This window comes from Carettochelys insculpta, chromosome 2 (assembly GCF_033958435.1).
Source record: "Carettochelys insculpta isolate YL-2023 chromosome 2, ASM3395843v1, whole genome shotgun sequence".
NCBI classification, from domain to species: domain Eukaryota; kingdom Metazoa; phylum Chordata; order Testudines; family Carettochelyidae; genus Carettochelys; species Carettochelys insculpta.
The window spans coordinates 251,922,922-251,948,008 of NC_134138.1; the positions used below are offsets into that span (position 1 = coordinate 251,922,922).

Below are 25,087 nucleotides of genomic sequence, written 5' to 3' on the forward strand. Positions count from 1 at the left end.
AGTTTGTCATCACTCATAAATCAGTGAAGCATTTTATAGACCAAATTAACTGTATGAAGTCTATAATTCTATAATGTTTTGTTACTGGTCTGGATATGATGTATTGTGATGTCTGAAGAAGAGCTCTGTGTAGCTTGAAAGTGTGTCTCATCAACAGAAGTTCTGGTCTGAAAAAAAGATATTACCTCTCCCATCTAGTCTCTCTAATATCCTGGGACCAACTTGGCTGCAACAGCAATTGGCATTTATAGTAAAGCTCTTGTTTTTAATGAAACTATTACAGTTTGCTCAAAGATGAAACTTGTAATGAAAAATTGAAGTCCAGAAGTTTATTTTTAAGTTAAAACATCGAATACATTTGTTGAAGTAAATGGGAATTCTAAGAATATTTAAAAAACATTGAAGCAACTTCTCAAAGTTCCTGGTTCCACCAATTTTATTAAAAAACAGTTATTTTAAGACAGCATTTTGAGGGCCATCTGCTGTCATTTCAAAAGTGCTTTCACGATTGTTTAGGTATATCTATGCACCACATTAGGACAACAGCACTCCAACCACAGTAATGTTCTTTCACAAATGGGAATCTGGCCTTTATATATCTAGCTATTAGATGTGTTTGTAAATCTGGGGGTTCACCTTTTGTCTAATTTTTAACTTGGGTACTCACTATACAGAGAAGATGACAATCCTTGTGCCCAAATAAGTACTTAGGCACTTATACATTTCATACAAATTCTGATAGGCATTTCAAGTGGAAATCTAGACTCCCTGTTTAGATACTCATATTAACTTTGGATGGTATTCCGTGAATAGCTGGCTTCATGTTCAGTGACCAGTCATAAGCATTTTTGTTCATCCCCGGTTATTTTGTGCTGGATTGGAAATACAAAATGAACTCCTTAACTAATTTAATAATAAAATCCTTGGGCTAACGGGGAATATCTTGGAGAGTATGGGGTGAGGAAAGGAGAGCCAGGGGAGGGATTTTCAAAAGAGTAACACATGACATAGTAGAATAACACAAAAAAAAAAAAAAAAAAAAAAAAACTGTACCCAAGTTTTCCTACCCCCTAAATCTGTAATCTCTTAAAATGATGCTAAAGTAACTTCTATATTTCACCATGAGATTTTTCCCCCCAGAGCGTCTCTTTTTTTTTTTCCTGATTTCACCTACTGTATGACAATCTATAATTTCTATAACTCTGTTTATGGCTTTGCCCCTGAAAAGGTAGAAGACATGTGGACCCATATTTTTAGAGAACAGAAACTTTAAACAGAAAAAGAAAAAGAAACTGTTAAATGTAAGTATAACAAATATCAGGTTTTCAAAATCTTCCTGATACTTACCTGTTATCTTACAGCCATAAACTTCAAATCTCAGTGATATACCATTTTCCCAGCTTACAGGCCTGATGCGAACAAACCGTGTTAAGACTGGCTTGGGAAAAGTCCTATAAACAACATCAGTGGGGTTGACATTCCCTTGAAACACCTTATGGAAGAAAGGAAAGGCACCATTTTTTAAATCTGTTTTCTTTTAAATGTAGTTTATAGTTCAGTGTTTTACTCATATCAACAATCTAAAGATAGAACAGTGTTTTGCACAGAGGAATAGGTCATTAAACTCTTAGCATCATGTCTGCAAGCAACTAAGCCTGGAAGATACATCTATATCCCAGCCTATAATAGTTGTTCTGCTGCACTGGGGCTTTGGAAAGAGAATTGAAGATGACACAATACACAAGACAGTACTGAATGCAATATTTAATATGATATAGTTAGACAGGGATAAATTTGATAGGCCCCAAACCTCATGCTCAGATAAGCTGAGCTCAATGAAGCATATACTCCTATGAGGGCCTCTCTGACCCCACATACCAAGTCCCTCCCCTCCACCACCACACCCCTCCACTAAGAAAGATAGAAAAGCTTCAGGGATATGTGGAGGACATGATGTAAGGCCAGCTACACTGGGTCTACACCATGCTGGAAAAGACTCAGCTACCTGATCAGGACAGCTTTATGGTTTCTAAGCTTCACTGAGCTGGTGCAAAGATGCTGTAGTATGAGCCAGAGTTTTGTCTACATATTACTCATAATCAAAGACCTGAACTGAATTCAGACAGAAATTATCTGCACTTTAGGTAGTGTAAATGCTTCTTTACTTAATCAGGATAAAAATATGCATTCCTTTGCTTGTGTTTGGACTCTGAATTTTTCAGGGAATATTATTGCTTATTTTGACCTTCTTTTACTTAAAATCCTTAACAAATACTGAAGCTCTTCTTTTGTCTTATATAATGAGGTTTAACCTTTACAGCTGATTTTCAGTCTTCAGGGATCCTGTCTTTGTCCCCTTACACCAAGGGCCAAAGAAGTCCCACAAATAAAGAGTATACGTATTTGCTTTCTTGTTGGGAAGTGGTAAGCATGTTCCTCTGTCATAGGGTCAACACTTCTAAAAGGCATTGTCCAAGGAAGGTGACTCAATTTCCTGCTTCATCCTAAAATAGCATGAAGACAAAAATTTCCTGTGTTTTTTTAAATGTATGTAGGCTTAAGAACTTCTCCATTTATGGAAGATTTGACAGTTTCTTACACGATTCCAAGTTTCCTGTTTGTCATTTTTGGTTTTTGCACTGATTTGTTGGTTTAGCTATGTGCAGCCACCTGCTTACCACCTTGTTATTCATTACAGAATTTAATGTATTGGATTTGTTATTTAGGGAGACCCTCTAGATTGATGTCTAAATTCTGATCCATTTCTTGCAGCAAAATCTTTCCAAGAAGAATTGATCTTTTTTTTTTTATTAATGAGTTAGTTTGGCTGGGCCTAATGATTCTGACTAAAAGCCATGGGACTCCAGGTTATACTGTAGCTAGAATCCTTTCAAAATGAAAGCCTTCTCAAAGAGATGTGTAGTTTCATGAACTTGTTGCTGCACCAATAACCCGTTTTCCAAGGAGAATGAATTTTGAGGCTAGCTGTGAGAGGCTTTTATTCCGAGCACACAACTAACATCCAGGAACCCTGAGTTCTTATATCATACATATCTTATATCCAACACTGATTTACTCTATGATTTTGGGTGAGTCACTTAATAGTTCTCAATTGAGGTTCTTATATAGTGTCCATCATTGTGGCATTGGACCTTCTCAGCTTCCTCCCATTTGTAAATCAGGGATAAATGTTCTATGTCAAGTGGCTGCTGTGTGAATAAATTTGCTAATGTTAAATTACTTAGAAAATTGAAAGAGCTATGTAAGTGACAGAAATTATTATTTTGAGTGGACTCTTTTGTTGAAGGTGTGAGATAGGACTGTAACATAGAGACATGTCAAGATCAAATCTGCAACTCAGAGGCAACCAGTGCCTGCTGATGGCAGGAGGAGATAAAGTGAGGACTGTGTGAGCATGCTCAGTACAAGCCAAATAGCAAGTCGGAAGGTGGGGCATGTGTCCCTATATTCCATTCTCCTCTTGGTGCCTCTGCTGTAACTGGATATGTTTGTGTATTTCTATTACATAACTATGGCATGACTTTACCAACTGTGTCTGGTCAAAACAGCTATCCTGAAAGAAGGCAGGATGGAATAATTCAGTTTCCATTTGGTCATGTTAGAAACTACTGGGAACACTGACTTCTGGCTGAACATATTAAGGAAGTTTGAGCGGGAGTGTACAAGCATCAGTATGACCACTCATGTGAGTAGGGTGAGGAAAATTAGGCCCTGAAAAAAATTACCTTCATGCCCTAGGTGGAAGACAATGTGGATTTTTCTTACAAGTGGTAAACACTGATGCACAGAGGACAAATCCACAGGCAAATAGATTAGGGAATATGATTTAATAATCTTTATATGGCTGCAGAGATATGATCATGTATCAGTCTGAGTACCCATCACTACAGTGTCTAAGAGTATGCCTACTCTCCAGTAAGACACCCACAGCTGGTTGTGCCAGCTGACTTGGGCTCATGGGGCTTGGACAAAAGGAGTGTAGACTCTTGGGCTCAGGCTGGAGCCTGGGGTCTAGTACCCTGAAAGGTGGGAGGGACCCAGAGCTTAGGCTACATCTACACTGACTATAGAAGATTGACTGGTTACGTTCGATCTTCCAGAGCACTGTTTCACGCATGTGCGAAACGGCGTGTTCCGGGGTCAACATTGACCCTGGAACTCCTCGCAAGCCACAAGGATTAAGGACAGTCTACAGGAGGAGCACTGCCATTGACCTTCTGCTCTAAAGACAGCCACGGAAGTTGAGGGCTGCAAAGTCAATATTTGGTATGCAATTGGTGTACCAAAAATCGCATAGCAGCCATCAGTCTTCTGGGTAAGTGTAGACATAGCCTCAGACTGCAGCCTGAGTCCAAACATCTACACTGCAATGAAACAGCCCCCTGAGCCTGAGTCACCGTCCTGGGCAGGCAGTGCAGATGCACCCTAAGGGCCTCACAATCATTTAATGACTATTTACATAGCACTTCTGTGAGAAGGGGGACGGGGCAGAGAGAGACTAAAGGGACTTATTCAGGGTCACATAGAAAGTCTGTTGTGAAGCAGAGAATTTCATTTGGTTTTCCCACATCCCAAGCTATTGTCCCAACTCCTTGCTCACTGTCCCTTTTCCATTATTGCAGCTACTGTGATGGTTTATTACCGACCAAGGATGTGGTGAAATGGAAAAGACTTACCAAGGGTTTATTTCCCTCTTTAAGTGTAATCCAATCTTCTCCATTGGAGCTGACATCTACACGGTATGTTTTCACAAAATATATTTTCTTAGTTTCCTTTGAGATGGCTCCCTGGGTCCCAATGCCAGAGACAAATCGGAGAAGGCCTAGATCTACCTGTGGTAACGAAGACACGTGGACAATTGCTTTAGAGCAGAATAATGTTACAACAGAAGAAAGTAGCATTGTTTCCAAAGGAGCACAAGAAGGTAATATAAAAAGAAAAAATATCCTATAACTGATGGCCATGTGATCTGTAGCTCCAGTTCTGTCACTGGGCATCAATTTATTCTTGTTATGTTAGTATGCAGAAGCATCTGCCTTTTCAGTCAAGAGGAACAGGCATCTACAAAACAGTTCCCCTTTGTAGAGGGGAGGAACTGCAGACTTTCATCAACTTTAATGAAGCGTGCTCCAGAAACTATTATTTATTAGTATCGTGTAGTGCTGAGGAGCCTTACTTATGGACCAGGACCCAAGTGTGCTATGTGCTGTACCCAGAACAAAAAGACAGTACCTGGTAAACTTATTTGTGAAAGTTGTCAGTAAATATCCCTGGTAAATACCAAGCCCTGTATGGATACAAATATATATCCACAGATGCGGATATCTGTGGATATACACCGCAATCCATGAAACCTCAGGGGCCTCCCAGTAATCACAGCAGCAAAAGGTGCAGAATGTGAGGCCACCGCTCCTAGAAGCCAGCACCCCCTCCTGCCTGCTCCTCCAGCATGGTTGTACTTCCCCCCCACCCTGGCCACTGGAGCAGGCACCAGGCTCACTGGCAACTGTCCCTGGCTGTGCTCTTGTGTTCCACTGGTGCACATTGCTCCAGGCAGGAGATGCAGACAGCTTCACGGAAGGGCTGGAGGTAGGGTGCGCAGGAGGGGCTGCAGACACTACAGTCCCTCTGGAGGAGCTGGTTTTACTATAGAGATGGCAGAACCCTTGAAATTGCTGCAGTAAGCATCTATAGTGAAGCACTGTAGTTGTGCCGCTAGCATTTTAATTATAGACATAGCCATACCGATATTTTCCAGACAGCTGGGGAAGTGATGTTGCTCTATGTGAATTTCTAGGCAGTGTATGTAGAATATATTGTAGGTTACATGCATTCTTGCTCCATCCCTCCTACAAACAGCTTCCAAAGGGCTGAGGACAAGCAAGATGCTTTGTAAGAAGTTGGGTGATAATCATAGCTCCATAACTTTTATTCCTTCCTTATTTTCTGCCTTTGTACAAAACAGTAAGATATGCTAATTAAAACAGAGTTCATTAACTTGCCTTTCAGAAGCCTGAAATCTAATTTTTGCTTCTTATGACAATTTATTTCATTTCAATATATGAAATTTAATTATTCACAGAGTTTTATTAGCCCAGCTAATTTACTCCCCTAAAATGAATGAAAGACAGACTCCATGAAGTGCACTAGGTATTTCTCTATTGCTATCTATTGTAGATGGAAAGTGCCCAGATACTACAGTGATGGGCAGCACTCTAGACAGATTTATAACAGTTGCATGAGTCTTCATAATTAATACTGTAAGAGTGAGCTTGATACGATTATGTTCCTAGCCAACATATGTCACTAAAACTTAAAAATGTCATTATAAAAGCAGAAAAAAGCTGTCTCATATATTGCGGCAATACATTATGTATTATTAAGGAATAAATTGCTAGAATATTTGGCTCCTGAATGAATCCCTATTGAAACCCTTGTCTCAGCTACAGGATAATATCCCAGGGCCTGGCCATTAGTAGGTTGAATTAACTCCTCTTGTGCTAATGTCCCAGGCATTTTCATTATTTTTAAAGTAGTGTATGTGGAATTTATGTCTCCAGTATCCCGCAAGCATCCCTTTTCCACAATGTATGTCCTACCCCCAAGGGCACCATGGTGGCTAAATTGATATGCTCTGCATTTTCTCTCATATAATTGCAGGAAGAGTCATTTAGCATGGGGTGGTGGTTATTTCATTTTTCATCTAATATATGTCATTCTGAAGTCCCACAAGAAAGAACAGTGGCCCAGTATGGAAAGAGTAGTGCTGGCATTCAGTCCAAAACTCTTGTCTCTGCCATGGTTTTTATGTCTGATAATGCTAATACTTGGAGTTTAGCTGGATTAATCAAAAAGCCCCTGTACCTGAATGTCTAGGGATGAAATGCTCCAAAAATTTTTGTTAGCAATGGGGGAAATAATTCTCTCTCACTCAAAAAAACCCAACTCTGCTTTACAAAAACAATCAAGTGATTTAAAGTTACTGGAGAGCCTCGAATGTTAGATTGCTACAATCTGAAAGTTCATGGGGGAGTCTGGGTATCATTGCACAGAGCAATCTCAACTTAACTTGAAATGCTCTCAAAATTGTACTCTGCTGATTGTAAAGTGTGCTGCACAGAGTCATGTCCAATATCACATTCACTTCCAGGCTGAAGTGCACTTGAAAATCTGGAAGTCTGAGGGAGTGTAGTGCTGAGTTATTTAAATGAACAGCTTCTCTTAAAATTTCCAACAGCTCTTCAGGTTTGAAATGATTAGGGTCCTAAGCATGTTCAGTTACAGCTGATTTGAAATGACTCTAGTTTTTTTTTTAACATACAGTAAGTAATTCAAGCGACAGTCTATTATGAGTACTAGATATTTGAAGCCAAGCTAAAACTTAATATTAGAGGCTAAGAGAAATGTTTGACTAGTTGACTCTACGGCAAACAATTATTGCCATCAAACCAGACCTTCAAAACCACGTTTATGCATCTTAATTAGCTGAGGTGGTAGTAATGATATTAAAAGGTGGAAGCTACCTTGAAACTACATAAGATATCCTCCCGTGCATTTAAACTCTTCACCCCTGAATACTCATATGAATCACTTTAAGATATGCAACACTGTGTTTTTCTTGTTAACATTAATTTAGAAGAACATCAAAATTTAAAACCGATTTAGAGAAGGGCTCTGAGGGCAGGTCTACACTACAGGAGAAAACCAACCAAAGAGAATAGCATAGCTGGAGTCGACATACCTTAGGTCAACTTTTACCACTGAGCCCACAGTGGGAGGTCAACAAGAGAAACTCTCCCATCAACTTCCCTTACTGCTTGTGACTGCGAGAAATACCAGGGTCAAAAGGGATGCCCTCAGCATTCAATTTAGTGCATCTCTGCTAGACACGCTAAATCAAACCCCAGAAAAAAATTGATCTCCACAGTGTTGTGTAGACATACCCTTGGTGAAATTCACCTCTGTGCAAGGGGCTTAAGTGTTGCATAGGCCTCTGCACAGAGGTGGATTTCAACATGTATCCAAATTCCTATTATCCTGTGGCAGCTGAATGTACCAAAAGGATAATTCTGGTCAGACAATGATGCTGAGTTAGTATTATGATAACAACCTCTAGAGGGCCATACTTCGAGGATTGCTATGTCATCATTTCCTTAGATATTCTAATGTTTTTGGGGTTGTGCTCATAGGAAGTGCTGTACCTACACTGTCCAATAGGGTCTATGTATAACCATGCGCTCACTTTTCCACAAAGTCTTCCAAATATTAATGTTCCGATGTTGCTCATATTTCTCTAACTCAATCAGCCCATCTCCATTTGTGATAGATTATTTGACAGCTGGTTTTTTGTTTTATACTAGTAGTATTTTTACACATTGGTTTGAAGAACTTCTGTTTCATGTTAATTTGAACTGTGAAGGATGTGCTGATGAAAGACTGTACATCTGAGCCTGCACATCAAATACATTCACTAAAATTTGACATTTCACTCAGTGTGTGATAAACAAACATGTGGTATTTATTTTCTGAGATGCAAACTATTTTGTAGAATGTTATTGTGCTTTGTGTGGTTGAGTAGCTGTTATCTGAGCTAGCCTATACAATCAACAGTACTCATCTCATGCCTCATCACTTCCAATACCAGTATTTTAATTTATTTTATGTTTTTAATAGTATCTCCACTGTTCTCTTCTGGAGTCTTTTCCTGCTTCATTCAGATGAAAACGTACATCCCTTATCTAAAATGATGCATTAGGTCCTGATCCCATGTACAGTGCTTAGGGTGCCACTTGTTAATAATGAGATTATTTCTGTTGACAAGAACTACACCTTGTAGTAAATGCATAAAGGATTGGGCTCTTAGCTTGCATAAAATGAGGAAAATATCAAATATATCATTTTTCTGGGAGAGACGGGTTCCTATCAAAGGAAAACAGTTGCTTTTGCTTACTTCAGAGTTCTTAAAGCAATTCCTGCTCTGTGAAAGCCTATTGAAAGATGCAGGCTGTTTCCATGTATGAACTATTGACTCACCAGTTACTCTGCAATGCCTTTTAGCATCTAGTAAAAATACTTTTGATAGCTGTGCGATTGTCTGACAAACTATAGGAGTCACATTTCTAAGCTATAGACATGCAAAGTGCTGAACCCATATTTTATTCAAGCATGTTGAAGGAGGACAAAGAACCATATGTACCACAGTGCAATAAATCATACAGAAAATCTCTGCAAACCGCTGGTTAAAGAGCAGCATGGATCTTGCAAACCATGAAACGAACATTACTGCTTACTATAATCATGTTGTAATGAGGAAAGTCTTATTTTTAAAATGAAAATCTGCTTTGCTCAATAAAATACAGTCCACTGAGGTGCTCATGGCAAGGGACCGGTTGTTACAGCTTTACCACCCTTGCAGCAAGCCTGGGCAAGAGCCTGAGAAAATAAAGGACAAAGGGCTAGAGTTTGATTAACAACAGGAAGCTTTTTGTTGTGAGCATCTCTTATGGCTAGAAAAGCTGTATAATTCATCACTTGATGCTACATACCAAAGTAAATATTTTTAGAGAATTGTGTCATTTCCTTAGACTCTCAGAGGCAGACTAACTGGTGCAATACTTCACTGCCCTACTATCTACTACTCTGTGCCACTGTTGATCATAATTCCCTTTCATTAGCAAAACCTTTTCCTTATACTATTGATTTGACTGATCACTATGGCCCACGCTGTGTACAGAACTATTATTCAATACCTTTATTTATTGATATGTAAGTCACATGGCTTATAGCCTTTAACTGAAATTCTAAACGAATTTTTTAATTTGCTTGATAATCAAAATAATTCCAATAGCCTTCATCCCTGAAACTGGTGGCTATTACAAAATTACAAATTCCTTGACTCACTCCACTTTGACATCAAGTGCATAAAATTTATCCTTTTAATGCATAACTCCCATTGATATTAAAGACAGCATCATAAGGAGAATAAGAAGAGAATATGTCCTTTAAAGAGGATCTATCATGCACAAATGGACTGAATGAAAGCTCTCTCATTGACCTCCTAAGTGCTTTAGTAGAAATGTATACCAACCTGAAGTATGAAATAGATGATGGGGCATGTATTTGTGTTAAAGGACAAAAATACCAAAGCAGCAAAACAAGAACTGAACTTCTTTTAACAACTGAAACAGTCTTAACTTTGAGCCTAAACACCCATTGGTGCTTTGTAATCGTAAAACTTAAATGTAAAGGAGGCTGTTGCATTCAGACTCTGACACTGGTGTTGCAGTACCAAGCACAGAAAGATTTTTCTTAGAGGCAGATTAAATGGCTTCTATAGGAGAAAACTTTGGAAAAGCATAAAAAGGCTTGGCTGCAAGGTATAAAGGACCTTCAGTAACTGTCAGCACTGTGCTTGCTGGAGAAAGAAAAATGCATAATGTGTAAGAAAAATGAAGTCCAAAAAGAAAAAAAAAAAGAAAAGACCTTTGCTTTTTTTTGACTGAGAAAAGATAATGCTTGTGTGGGCTGTGTTGCATCTGGATTCACGGCACATTCTCCCACTCTTATGTTAATTTTTTTTTGCATAAATCAGAAGCAACTAATTAAAAAAGAAATATTTAATTCTGACATGTTCTTTGAACTGGTGTTCCATCTGGTTCTATTTGAATAGTAAAATCTGCTGTAGTTGTAAAAATTGGCAAGCAGCACTCTGGTATAGAGAAACAAAAGAGACTCAGTGCAGCAGGTTAATACACTAGCATTTCAACTGGAGACATTTCCAGAATTCAGTAAACCAAATCGCTCCAGTATGGAAAGTATAAAAATCAAATGAGAAAGAGAAAAATGGTATTAGTGAGGTGAGAGAAGCACTGTCACGGTCTACTTTAGCTCTGAGTGATATTTATAGCGTGAGTCTTTGAAAGGAGTTTGGTTTAAAAGCACAGGGAATGCAATGTTCTGATGAAATGGGCTACGTGTATTTTATGAAAGGCATCCATTGCACATGCAGTGCTGAGAAATAAGTTTTCAAATGCTGAGTTCTGTGTTTTTATATATATTATATATTTCAAACATTTATATATATAAATATATAACAATTATAGATATATACAATTACGCTTAGAAGGATCAGAAGAATGCCTTCTTCCTAATTTCTCTCAGACATAATAACTAAGATACAACAAACTCTAATAACAAAAAGAAGAAATGCAAGAATATTTGGATTTCTATGGAGTCCAGAATCTAAGTAATCACCATCTTATGCAATTTGCAATCTCCCCTGTAGCAATGAACAGAAAGGCTGGTACAGTTCTGGCACTTTAGAAAAAGATTGCTTTGCATCTTCAAGAAACACATCTAACTGTGAAATATTACTTCCTAACAATGAAAACCTTTGCTTCAGCACTGCATTAACTTGCAGATGGCTACCTAAGACACGTACAATGACTAGGTCAGAAAAAAGGAAAAGAATGTGAATGGCTCTTTTCTCCAGCTAAGATACTTAGGAACCCTTGCTGAGCAATAAATGATTCAAGAACTTAATACTTTTAATTAACGTTTTTGAAGGCTTATTTGTAATTTACATTTAATTTTAAACCTGCGTTAATCCTGGGATCTGGAATGAAGACAAGTATTTCGTAAAGTCTGAAGTAACCTTCCCAAGTTTGTGCTAGGAACTATAGAATTGGGAAACTCTAATACTTGCAGAACCAGTTTCTTCTAATAGAAGAAAATAATAGGACTTCTCCCCCCCACCAAAAAAAAACAAAAAAACAAAAAAGCAACACCCCAAAGTGTCCCAGTCAAATTGCTTGTGAGCAGCTGGACTTTGAGTGGGAACCATTCTTTTTGCCAGTTATACTTGTCACAGGTAACTAAATCCTGGAGATATCATAAGATGTAGGTAGCAGGACCCTGTTGCCTAATAAATTTTGGCATGCTGACTCCCAGTATGTTACTGTATGTGTGTAAACATATACAAATAACCTTAGCAGTTCCCTATGTTTCTGCTTTACCATCCATACTAATGCTGCGGGAGAATATTGGTAAGCATGAGGAAGGGACATATTATAACGAATACAAATTCTGTTGACTTAGACCTGATCCAGCAAATAGATTTGCCTGTATAGCCACTGACATACAGGAAGAAGCCCAAAGATAAACCTGCTATTCTGAGAATGGCCTTATCTAAGTACACTGAGTTACATGGGCACGTTATCTGTGAGTAGCTCTCTCTCAAAATTTTGCACAATCCCTGAGGATCAGGCACTTGCTCACTCCCCTCCCACCCACCCCCCACATTCAATTTTTCCTCTCTTATAGGGGGCTGCCAATTTCACTGAGGGGAGGGATAGCTCAGTGGTTTGAGCATTGGCCTGCTAAACCCAGGGGTGTGAGTTTGGTGTGTGCAGCACCAGCAAGGGCTCAGGCTGCGACGGGTTGGAGCCGTGGGGAGGGTGTAAGTCTCATATTAGCAGGGGAGAGTTCACTTATCCAGTGAACACAAGGTAAGTATATGTGTCCCTTGCTTAAGCGAGTACTTGTAAATAAAGTACTCGTTTAACAGGGGATGAGTGTACCGTGAAAGAATTTGGACCAATGTATCCAACACAGGAGGCTGCAAAGGAGAGAAAGAACAGGCTACATAGGTACAGCTGGTTGTTAGAAGTTATGCATAAACAGTCTTTGAAGAAAAGCCAGTTGTTCCTGAGTGTAGATGAGATAAGCCTCAGTTTAATGTTTGGTCAGCTCTGTTTGCTCTGTTTGAAGCTCTGTTTATCAGACAGCTATGAAGTTTATGCTAATATCTCTTTGAAGATCATTAAAGAAACAGGAAAAAAAATAACTTTTATAAGTCAGCAAAGATGGAACTTTTTCTCTGTAAAAATATACCCTTTCCACCCATTATCTTCTGGGGACTGAGGAGTAACAAAACATGGGTGAGAGGTTGAATTGCCTTGTGAAGGACAGAAATTTACTACATGGTGAGACTAGCCTTTGTCTTTCCACCTTGCCTGTTGGGTAAGCAGAAGCATCACCTAGTGGATAAAACAGACAAAAAGCATTTGGATGTAGGAGGTAAATAACAATGCAGCAACAGAAACTCTGAAGCATGGTTAGGGGAATATGGATAGACAGACCCACAGGGCTAATGAAATCCTCACCATTGTACCATTGTACATGTGTGGAAAGAATAGGCAAAAATGTCCGATAGTCTCAGCAAGTTGCTCTGCCATAAAGTAAATGTGTCTGTCATCTTCAGCATCATGGATAGGACCAGCTGTCTCTAGCTCAGTAACAGTTATGCTTATTATAAAACACCTCACCTGCATGTTCTGACCCACAGTCCTGTGTCTGTTACCGACCTTTACTCTTGTCCCACTCTTGCCTGTTGCCACTGCCGCAGTCTGACAGCTGCCTGGTTTTGCAGATTAATTTTATTTCTGTTGTACTTAAAGTCAAACCCTGCTGCTTCCTTCATGGCTGCAGCAGAAGTGGTGGGATTCCACTGCATGATGGCAGGAGACAGAAGTAGACGAGCACACACAGGAGCAATGCTTAGCCTCCAAGTTTTTTGTTTCCCTCCCTCCTCCACAGCTGTGGAATGCCATGATGGGGTGTACTGGCCACACTGATTCTGAGAGGGCTGAGATAAGACAGGTGGGCCCAATCAGCCAATTAGGTTGCAAACTGGTAAAATGAAGACTGGGAGGAAAGCCCTAATTAGGAGCAAACTCACTGGAGCAGCAATGGGGTGGGCTAAGCTAGGGTTAGGCCAGGAAGCTGACAGCAATTGGGCCTGTGGAGAAAGTCTGTAGTCACTCCCTGGGAGAAGGAAAACATGTACAGAGGTTGCAGAGACAGGAAAGTAGTAGGGTTGAGAATAAAACCAAGTTTGGCCAGCCATAGGAATGAGATAGTGATATATATATATATATATATAAAATCCCCAGAATGGCCAGGAGGAGGTGCCATTCTGGCAGTGAAAAAAAAACACCCTGACAGCAGGGGATCTGGAACAGTGCTGGGACCGTATGCATAGCCACTAGTCCATGACTCTTGATCCACTGGTCCCTGCATAATGGGTGATATGACCAGAGTAGCCTATTATTACAATTAGGCCGCAAGTGCAGCCTTGAAGAGCTCCCCTGTCCTGGAGATAGCACTGCTTCATAAAGTCCACGGCACCTCCCTGTATTAAGGCTGGCAGGCTACAGAGGCTTGCAGCAGGGGAGTAGTAATGGATTTCTATCATACTACAAACTGTATGTATCAAACTACAGACTGTACCTATCAACAACACAGCAAAAAGCTTTTTTTGTTCTGTAGTCTGAATGTCCTCTCACCATTCTGACTTCTCAGGGATAATGGCAACGCCTGGGGGATTTTTTGGCTTGAACTGGCTCTCTAAGGGTGTGTCTATACTAGCTCCCTACTTTGAAAGGACCATGGTAAGTCAGGTGTCGGGAGATTATTAATGAAGTGCTGCGGTGCATGTGCAGTACTTCATTAAGCTAATTCTCCCCCGTGGCAACTTCGAAGTGCCAGCTCACATGTAGCCATGGCTACCCCTCTGGTACTTTGAAGTGACTGGGCAACTTCAAAGTCCTTTTACTCCTCAAAATTTTGCCCAGGCACTTCGAGGTACTGGCGGGTTAGCCGCAGCTACATGTGAGCTGGCACTTCGAAGTTTAACGCTTCAAAGTTGATGCAGGGATGAATTAACTTAATGAAATGCTGCACATGCTCTGCAGCACTTCATTAATAATCTCCCGACACCTGACTTACCATGCTCCCTTCAAAGGAAGGAGCTACTGTAGACACAGTCTGAATGCTTGAAACATTCCAAATGTCATACTTTTTATGGCCCTTCTACTTTACTTTCAGTATTTGCCTTTGTCAAATTATATCATTTATTCCATATCAGAGTTACCTCTTGATCAGTTAACCCAGTCTTTGGCCTGGGTCATCTATACTCTAATAATATTCAGAGTGGAATAGTCCTGTATCATTTTTTACCTTCATGCAAACACATGTTAAGAACATGAGACCCCTAATGATTTCCCTCACATAACTGAACAGCCACTATTGCTTATTATAATTTTCTGAAGTGTCATTATGAACTGTAAAATGACATAAATTGAATATATAACTTGCAGTCTTAAAGGGAAGACGGGGGAAGAATTGACAGTTACTGGGCTTTCTTGTCAATGCACTCTCTAATGAAGTAAGTTCAGCATTAAAGCTGGTGAAGTTCAGATTGCAGGCAGCCTTTCAAAGATTGGAAGGACTTGAAAGCTGAATTTCTCCAGGTTTCATCTTATCACATGTGGTAGTATGATGAACTTTGCTGCAACACACACACACACACACACACACACACACACACACACACACACCCTTCCCCCTCCCCAGGAAAAAAAAAACCCAGGCAGCACTGGTTTGTATTTCCCCAAGCATTCATGTGAAACATTTAGATAAGCTTGCTCAGGAAGTCAGCCTGAACAACTGCCTGTTGTAAGAATAACCCTGTTACAGAAATTAATGTGCTATGTGCCAGCCTATATAAATACTGACTGTATTTTTAAGTGAATACCTGATAAGAAAATAGGGCAGTTACACAGCTGAATGCTTGAGGCACCAAATGGTGCAATGCAATTATTTTCAGACTTACAGGAGTAAATCTGCTATGTACCAATTTATATCAGTTCTGCATGCTTTTATGTCACATTGTCAAAGAGATAAATATTAAAGGACTATAGATAACTGCAAATTTAAAGGAATAAAGACACATATGGAATAAAAACTCTATTTCAGAAGGCCCTGTCATTCTGCTGAACTACTTCAATTTTTTTATTTATTTATTTATTATGTACAGTCTCTACCTGTTTACCTGGACATGAAAATTAGCAGTAAATACACAGTAATTGATAGCTTAATCAAAGGAGGTTAGTGGGGGTTCAGCGTTACTTAAGGGGGTCCATTTTTACCCGCTATTTCAGACTTAGATTTACATTCCTCTTTCAGTCATGTAAACCCCCAAAGACTATGGGATTTGCTACACTTGTGGGAAGCTCAACCCAGTCAGGGTCGATCTTCCAGAGTTCAGTTTTGTGCGTCAGGTAAAGACATGCAAAATTGATCTCTCGGGAGGTCTGCAGTCAACCCCTGTACTCCTGCTTTCAGGAGGGCAAGGGAGGTTGAGGGGAGAAATGCTCCTGTCAGCCTCCTTCAGTGAAGAAAGACCCTACAGTTGACTACAGATACATTGATTTTTACCTATGCAATTACCCTAGTTAGTACTGTGTACCTGCAATCAACTGTAAGGTCTAGCATAGACTAAGCCTTAGGAAACTGACTTCATAGCATGCCATCTGATCCTCATGAGGACAGCTGGGCCAACTGAATCCCTGAGATGCCACAGAGATGGTTTTGGTAAAAGAATCCTACCAGTTGGAGGATAGAAGGGGGCTAACAGGCAACTTGCTTCATGGCTAGAAGCTTGCTCCTCAGTCTTGTGTAACTAACAGGCATGCTGTGTCTTGTCAGCAAGCAACCTGCTTGCAAACGGCTTGTTATATGTTACAGGAAAGAAGAAGAATTGCACCACTGAGGAGCCGCCGTCCAGTTAAGTGGAGGGAAGAAGAAATTGCTCTGATGCCCCAGCCCAGCTGGGTGGATGGAATAAGAAATGTTTTCCCAATAAGTCATTGCCTGACTATGCAGAAAGTAAAAAATGCATACCTCAGACACTATGGCCGAGCTGTGTGGAAGGAAGAATAGTGCAACTGGGACTGGAAGGAATGTTTGGATACTAATTTTCAGATTCTGCAGCAAACATATCCCAAAAAATGTCTACAGAGGACTTGAAAACTATTGATAGTGTAGGTCACCAGTGACTGTAGTAATGGGCAACAAATCTCAAAATAACACACACACACACACTGGTCTCTAGTGACTTCTGTTTAGCATTGCAGTCTTTTACATTTCCCGTTGAAGGCAAGTGACTGAGATCTGTTACAGAAGCTTAGAGATGTAAAGGCCTGTCATGTTTAGGAGTGTCTAGTTTTTGCTCAAGGGCTCCAAAAACAAGAAAGGAATGTCATTTAAATACAAGATTTTCACGTGTTACATTACACACTGTGTAAGTCCTAAATGGGAACATTAAATGTACTCTGTAAAAATCCACTTACTGGTGCTAAGGCAGGAATCAGCCAACCCTTTTAAAGAAAAGTTTCGAAAGCACAGTCATAAAGTCCTTTGCATGTTATGGATTTCATTAACATTGTATTCCCCTAGGATTCCCAATTGTACAATAACAGAAGTTCTTTACATTTTAAATACCACAGACAGGAACAGATTTCACTAAAGCCAGATGTGGAACCCTTGCCCTGGCCTTCTGATTGGTTCTAATAGCTGAAACTGTTCAGTAATTGATACCTATTAACATGTTTGTTGTTTAGATTACAGAAATGGAAACACTATACTATTTTTCCCTAAAAGATATGCATACATTTCAACAGTAATATTTTGCCCCTGATTAAATTAAAGAGGAGTGTGTGAGTGTGTGTGTGTGTGTGTGTATTACAGAATGGAACTGAATGTGTGGAACATAAGTGAAATGAACAAGTAGGTTTAATGTAGCATCAGGGAACTGCAACTTTCTATGCGACAATGAAATAAATTAATGGTTATTTTGGTAACCATTGTCACATGCATTCCTTTCATCTCCTAAGTCCATTCATATTTGTGTATTCATAGAAAATATTTATATGTTCACTTAAACTGCACTGGAAGAAATTCACCCCAGGGCGACTCCACTAGAGACAATATAGTCACCCATAGGTTCACGTTATTTCAGCAAATTTCAAAAATTTGTATAAGAGTAAGAAGAAGTGGAGAAAAAGCTATGATGGCATGTAGTGTGGTTTTGTTGTTGATCTATTCTCTGAGCTTCTGACATATTTCACAATGAAAAATAAAAAAAAATTCATTTAGCACAGGAGGGTGTGAAGCTGATGTTCAGCTGAGCTTAAGACTTAGTGGCCGTGTCTACACTAGCCAAAAACTTTGACATGGTCATGCAAATGGCCATTTCGAAGTTTACTAATGAAGGGCTGAAATACATGTTCAGCGCCTCATTAGCGTGCGGGCGGCTGCGGCACTTTGAAATTGATGCGGCTCGCCGCCGCGTGGCTCATCCAGACAGGGCTCCTTTTCAATGGGACCCTGGCTACTTTGAAGTCCCCTTATTCTGCTCATAGGAATAAGGGGACTTCAAAGTAGCCGGGGTCCTTTCGAAAAGGAGCCCCGTCTGGATGAGTCGTCCGGTGGCGAGCCGCATCAATTTCAAAGTGCCGCGGCCGCCCGCATTCTAATGAGGCACTGAACATGTATTTCAGCGCTTCGTTAGTAAACCTTCAAATGGCCATTTGCATGGCCATTTCGAAGTTTTTGGCTAGTGTAGATGTAGCCAGTGAGAAATATTTTATGAGCACAAAAGGAGAATCTAGTTTTCCCACTGAACATTAGATTGTATGTCCACGGCTGGAAATCATGCAGCTATTTGTTCAATGAAATCTAACAAGTGGCCACCATTTTGCTAACTTTCTTCAGTGGAATGGTCTCAGAGATGTCAGTGCCCCAAGGAAAACAGTCATATCATACGTCCTCTAGATGTCCCTCTCCAGGTATGGAACAGGGTTTTTTTCTTTTAGAAAAATATATTAACCTTGAAAGGAGGGGAAAAGAAAGTAAAGTAGATCAGTAGCACAGTATTTGCTACATACAAAGAATGTCAAGGCAAGGAAATTAATAATTAAGGCTACATGTTCTAACGCTCCGCAGTTGGACAGCTGCACACATCTTATTTATACATCTGATTTGCATATGTGTTTTAGGAATTTAACACAGTGTTGCGACTTCGTCAGTCCCAAGATATTGGAGACACCATGTGGATAAGTCAGTATCTTTCATTCTGTTGGCAGACCTGCCGCCTTTGTTGGCAGCCTCTCATGCCTGGAGTGTCACCAGCAGAACCAGGTTTACTCTGCTTTTTTATTGCCAACCGCAGCCTCTACTGGCAAGCAAATATGCAAATGAGCATCCATTTGCATTTTCGAGATCACCCATTTGCATACTGCTACCGGCAGTTTGGTTAGTAGCTGCTTAGTTTCAGGTTCAACACTGATATATCATTCAGCCTGTTTTGCTGATTCCCTGAATCCCAGGCTGCTTCCACACTTTCCCCCTCCCCTCAGAGGTGGCATGGTAATGAGAGAATTTGAAGCAGGCTAATGATATGCTAACATGCATATTCAGTGCCTCCTTTGCATAATGGCAGCCACGCAAATTTCAAAGCACAGACTTTAAATTGCAGATTGACAGTATAGATGGGGTCAGCTTCGAAATAAGCGCCACACGTTGACATTCCCTTCCTCCCACAGAACTATATTGGAGTAAGGGAATGTCAAAGTGGGGGCTTATTTTGAAGCTGCCCCCATCTACGCTGTCAATCTGCAATTCAAATTCTGCACTTCGAAATTCGCGTGGCCACTATTATGCTAATGAGGTGCCGAATAGGCACATTGGCACCTCATTAGCTTGCTTCAAATTGTCTCATTACCATGCCACCTCTGATGGTGGAGGGCGAGCATAGAAGCAGCCCCAGACTTCCAATAGCATATATGCAGAAGTCAGTATCTTACAGAAACCAATATTTTTGTTGGCAATGTTTGAGTAAATATTTGTATGGCATTCACACAAACAGGTAGCTCATAATTCACCAGAACAAAGGAACCTTGATCTTTCACATGAGCACCTTTATAGAATTACAGAATCCTACGGCTGAAAGGGACCTCAGGAGGTTATCAAATCCAGCACCCTGCCCAAAGCAGGATCAACCCTAACTAAATTATCCCAGCCAGGACTTTGTCAAGCTGGGACTTAAAAACCTCGAGGGATGGAGATTCTCTCTCTAGGTAACACATTCCAATGCTTCACCACTGTCCTGGTGAAACAGTTTTTTCCTAATATCCAACTTACACCTCCCCCTCTGTCACTTGAGACCATTGCTCCTTCTCCATCCAACACTACTGACAACAGAGTCTCTCCAACCTCTTTAGAGCTCCCCTGCAGGAAGTTGAAGGCTGCTACCAAATCACTCTCCACTCTGCTCTTCTGCTAACTAAATAAGCTCAAAGTCCTCAGCATTTTCTCAAGGTCATGTGCTCCAGCCCTCCAACAGTTTTCACTGCCCTCTGCTGAACCCATTCCAATGCATCCACATCCTTTCTATACTGGGGGGCACAGAACTGGATATAATACTCCAGATATGGCCTCACTACTGCTGAATAGAGAGGAATACTAACTTCTTTAGAGCTGGTGGAAATGTTCCTTCTAATGCACCCCATTTTGCTGTTCGCCTTCTTGGCTACAAGGGCACACTGTTGACTCATATCCAGCCTCTCATCCACTGGAATCCCCAGGTCCTTTTCTGCTGCACTGCTACTTAGCTAGTCAGTCCCCGCCTGTAGTAATGCTCAGGATTCTTCCATCCCAAGAAGTTCTTGTTCTTGTTCTTTTTGTTCTTGTTGCATGTCATCAGATTACTTTTGGCCCCATTCTCCAATTTATCTTGGTCATTCTGGATCTATCCTTACCCTCCAATGTATCTACCTGTCCCCCTAGCTTGATGTCATTTGCAAATTTGCTGAGGGTACAATTCATCCCCTCATTCAGGTCATTAATACAGATGTATAACAATACTGGCCCTAGAACTTGGGACACTCCACTTGAAATTGACCACCAATCAGACATTGAGACAACGCTACCTGCTAGACCTGACCATCTAGTCAGCTTTCTATCCATTGTACAGTCCATTTATCCAATCCATGTTTCCTTAACTTATGGGCAAGAATATTGTTGGAGATTGTATCAAAAGCTTTGCTAAAGTCAAGGTATACCATATCCATTGACTTCTATCACATCCATTGACTTCCCCTTTCTAGAAAGTGAATCTTCTTTATCCAAACTCTTATGGGTATTTTGCAAGCAGCATGTTGCTGTGATTTAGCTGTGAACTCTTATGGAGATGCATAGTCTTTCTTGGGAACATTCTATAAAGGAAAATTGATATTTCCATGCTTTATTCAGGTAAAATCCTGCAGCACAGGTTTATAACAAGTGGCACCAGGCGACCTTGAATCCTAATGTACAACAACCAACATTTTCACAAATGGATGCCTAAGTCCATGCTGAGCAGCTGACCCAGTAACTTCAGCTGATGCCAGTGCAAAACCCATTGTTCCTCAGTATGGAATTAAATCAAGAAATGTGATCAGGATAATGATGAGCATTTGAACCAATCACTTATATCTTCCTAAATTTCATATGCCCTGGGCCAACTGGGATGAAAAAGGAATCCAGCTGCTGAAAATCATGCAGGATCGAGAGGTGAAATCCTCAGCCCCAGTTTGCTAATATTTTTGGGCTGCCAGTTTGTGGCTACTGCCACTGCAGAATATAGGTAGCAGCATTAGAGGAGTATCCCACTCCTCCCCCACATCTCTTTTCCAGGGCTTGAGTCTTCTTTACACTTAAGCTCTGGCAATGTGCAGGGCCCTCAGTTTTATCTGCTGGAGTCGTGCAAAGGATCAGTAGTGTAAATCAGAAACAGACCCACAGAGTTTGGGAACATATATCTGTGCTGTCTGCATGCTCCTGAATGCTCCCTTCTGGTGAACTGTGGAGTCCAGCAATGCAGAGCTCCTCTATAACATGCACAAGTAGTGCAACACATTTTTTTTCCCAGGAATTTGTTATGGGCTCAATCATGTCAATGTGACACAGCCCTGCATTGGGAGCAGGATGGATATGAAGCTGTTTTTGGCTCTAGGATTAATTCTGCTTCAGAGAGCCAAGTCCCACTGGAGACCCTGACACATGGGGAAAATAGTCTGCGGCTATACCACACCAGGTACAGGCATGGCCTGGGAGAGGTCAGCTGGCAGTCTGTCAGGATGGAGCTCATGGTAACTTCAGCAGTTTCTTTGCTGGCTGCTGCCAGAGGTCACTCTAAATTATGTTTGGGATTTTTGCGGTAATGGAAAGGTGGCCATTTCCCCCCAGTCATCAGTTGTGCCAATCATAAAGGGTAGAGCAAAATAGGACTGAGTCCACGCTGTTTATCTATGTCCTTAAAAACTAAACATAAACATATTTTTCCTTGAAAGATCTAGTTCTCTGAATCCCAGACTTCTGACTCTGTGTACCCCCCAAGTCATCATCTTAAAGGAACCTTTTTGTTTTGTAACATGTGGGTAATGCGGAATTATGAGCTGCCTGATTAAATGTATGTATGTAGTTACTATGACTGAATAATGCACATAAGCCACATGAATGAGAGTTGACTAGCCTGCTTGGTTGGATTATGCAGCAACAAATGTGAAAGAAAGAAAGAAAGAAAGAAAGAAAAAGAAAAAAAAAAGAATCCATAAAAACAGATGAAACATATGGAATTTCATTCTGATGCATTCCACTCTTTTCCATACACATGCCATGGATTTCAAGTAGCATTGGTTAATACCAAGCCTGTAACTTCTTAAGTAAAGTTGGGAGGTTTTAACTTTTATTTATGGCTAGTTAAGGGAATATTAATCAACTACTTTTTTGCTACATTCAAGTACAGTATTACTAAATCCATCACTCACAATGTTTCCAACAATTCAGGATATTTCTGGCCCTCCTCAGCCGGACTCCTAAGAGTCCCATTGTCTACAAAGACTCACAAAAGTTAGAATTTTCCTTTCTTTCTTCCCCTTACTGAATACTCCTCAACATGTTTTAAGCTTTCTTGCATACAGCAAACCTCACAGGAAACACCAATGTGAACATTCTTGTTGATGGGGAATGGTACATTGTTTTTGTATGTCAGTTAGTAATTTCCTATGGAAAACAACAGATGCAGAAAGAGAGCGCCCCATATTTAAACTTCTGTTACATACAGCATTATTAATCTTACATAAGTGAAATTTCTCCTGGATGTTGCTGTCAGCAACATAGATTGGATCACAATTAAGGCACGAAATGAAAAAGACTCTAATAAATAATGCACATAAGTTTGCATTTGTGTGTGTGCATGATAGTAGGTATAGAAAAATTAGTATTAGCCTCCAAAATAAATTTGGTTGTATTACACGATAATCAATATATATAAAATTCTAACGTGTTCCAGAAGAATGTGGCTTGATCATGCAAACTATAGGTTTGATCATGCAAATACTGATAAACCCGAGTGAGTAATCCCACTGAACTAAATGAATGTACTCAGGTGCATAAGTGTTTTCAGGATTGGGGTCTGTATCAACAGTTCTTCAGTGACAAGATTATCAGTCATACCAAAGAATGTTCTGTTTTGTGATATGGATGAATAGTACTAAGCGCAAGACTGGAAACAGTGAACTCATTTAATTTCTGACATAAGATAGAATTGGATTCACATCTTTAGAGGTGAAATGCTCGTCGATTAAAACAGAGTGCCACATAACTATTATCAGTTAGGAAGAGAGCACATGCTCAGTTAACTGGGCCATTTCACATTAAGTATATGTTAAACTAATATTGACTTTTCCACTAAATCAAAATCTCTGTTATTTGTGTCCAGAAGACTGAAAAAATAATAGAAGCAGGAAGCAGAAGCATTAAGCTTCTTGACCTTTTCTTTGGTATACCTTCGGGAGTCAGTCTTTCTTGTGTGGGTATAATAGAGAATGTAAGACATTCGCTTGCAACAGTTCTTACATTATGCAGAAATATTTTTTGTATCATTCTGTACGTTCTTTACATTTTTCATTGCCATCTTGAAAACACTCCACGGTTTTATTAATACTGTCTTGGTAACTTTATCTTCTTACCTGTATCCATTCCCTACTGGAATCTTCTCCAGGGGTCCACCCATTTTCAGTGTAATGTAACCGGGACCTTTCTGAAGACCAGTTGGTGCTATACTGGGAAGAGACTGTGATTTGGTCAGAGTGAATTTCTCCTGATTCCATACCTAGTGGTTCCATGCACTGGAAATCTGAAGAAAAATAAATTACCATGATCACTTTATCAGCTATTTCAGTTTAGTTTCAAGATAATGAGACCATGTTTTCCTGTTCTGAATATGAAAAACTAAAGTTAGTTTTATATGTGACTTTGAAGGCTTTAGCAACTTTAACTGAGGCAGTATTGAGCTTGTAGTATCATTCTTAATGCTGTCACTTGAGTTGCCATGGCAATTCCTGCAATAATAATTCTCTGCAAATATTTTTAGCTCAGCATTGTAGCCATTTCAATACAGGACAATCAAATTCTCTTTCCTAGGATAGCAAAACAGTTCTGTGGGTGGATTTATAACATAAAACAATGTATGTTTAACCTATAATTACTAACAGAACTGAAGCAAACAAGCCAGGAGATGCATCAACATTTGTAATATATGACTTTTTGTAATGTAGTAGAATCAAGTGCCAAAATACTTTAAAATTTATTACTACAAAGTCCATCAGTTCTTCCCATATCCTGGATAATGAAGAAAAGAAACCAGGCTTGAATCCACCCCAGGTGTTTAATGACCAAAAGCAGTTATCATTCCTTTGATAACTAGTTGTGTGTTACATGAATTGACGATTCCCATTGAATCTCAGTAGACATAAACATTTCCGGGACAATTTAGCATTAATTGGCTGCTTAGCTGATAGTCTTTACAGACTGGCCAAAGGCTGAATGGGCCATGTGGACTAAATTACTCTCTCACTACTGGAGAAGGTTCTTCCAGTCAGAGCCGAGGCATATTTGCATAGTGATGTGGGGATGTTTGCATTGTTACTGCCTATGCTATACCTGTTCCATGGGGAAAATAAAAAGGACATTTGTTTCCAAGTCTGTAATCCAGTGTATTTCATACCTGTGATCTCTAAAATGGAGGGCAGAGAGGACAGTGCCTTTCTTGAGCAGTAAATTTAGATGAGATGCATGAAGTAAAATAGCTAAAAACCCAGTGCAATAGAAATATGACTAGATG

At 40.0% G+C, this 25,087-nt stretch overlaps 1 protein-coding gene across 1 annotated transcript in view; it reads right to left on the reverse strand.

Moving 5' to 3' along the window:
- The window catches only part of NRP1 (neuropilin 1), a 143,780-nt gene that overhangs the window by 43,335 nt on the left and 75,358 nt on the right, over positions 1 to 25,087 (reverse strand). Inside the window, 3 exon segments of the mRNA XM_074984974.1 lie at positions 1,348 to 1,492; positions 4,698 to 4,853; positions 23,934 to 24,100. Coding sequence (XP_074841075.1) covers positions 1,348 to 1,492; positions 4,698 to 4,853; positions 23,934 to 24,100 — 468 coding nt within the window.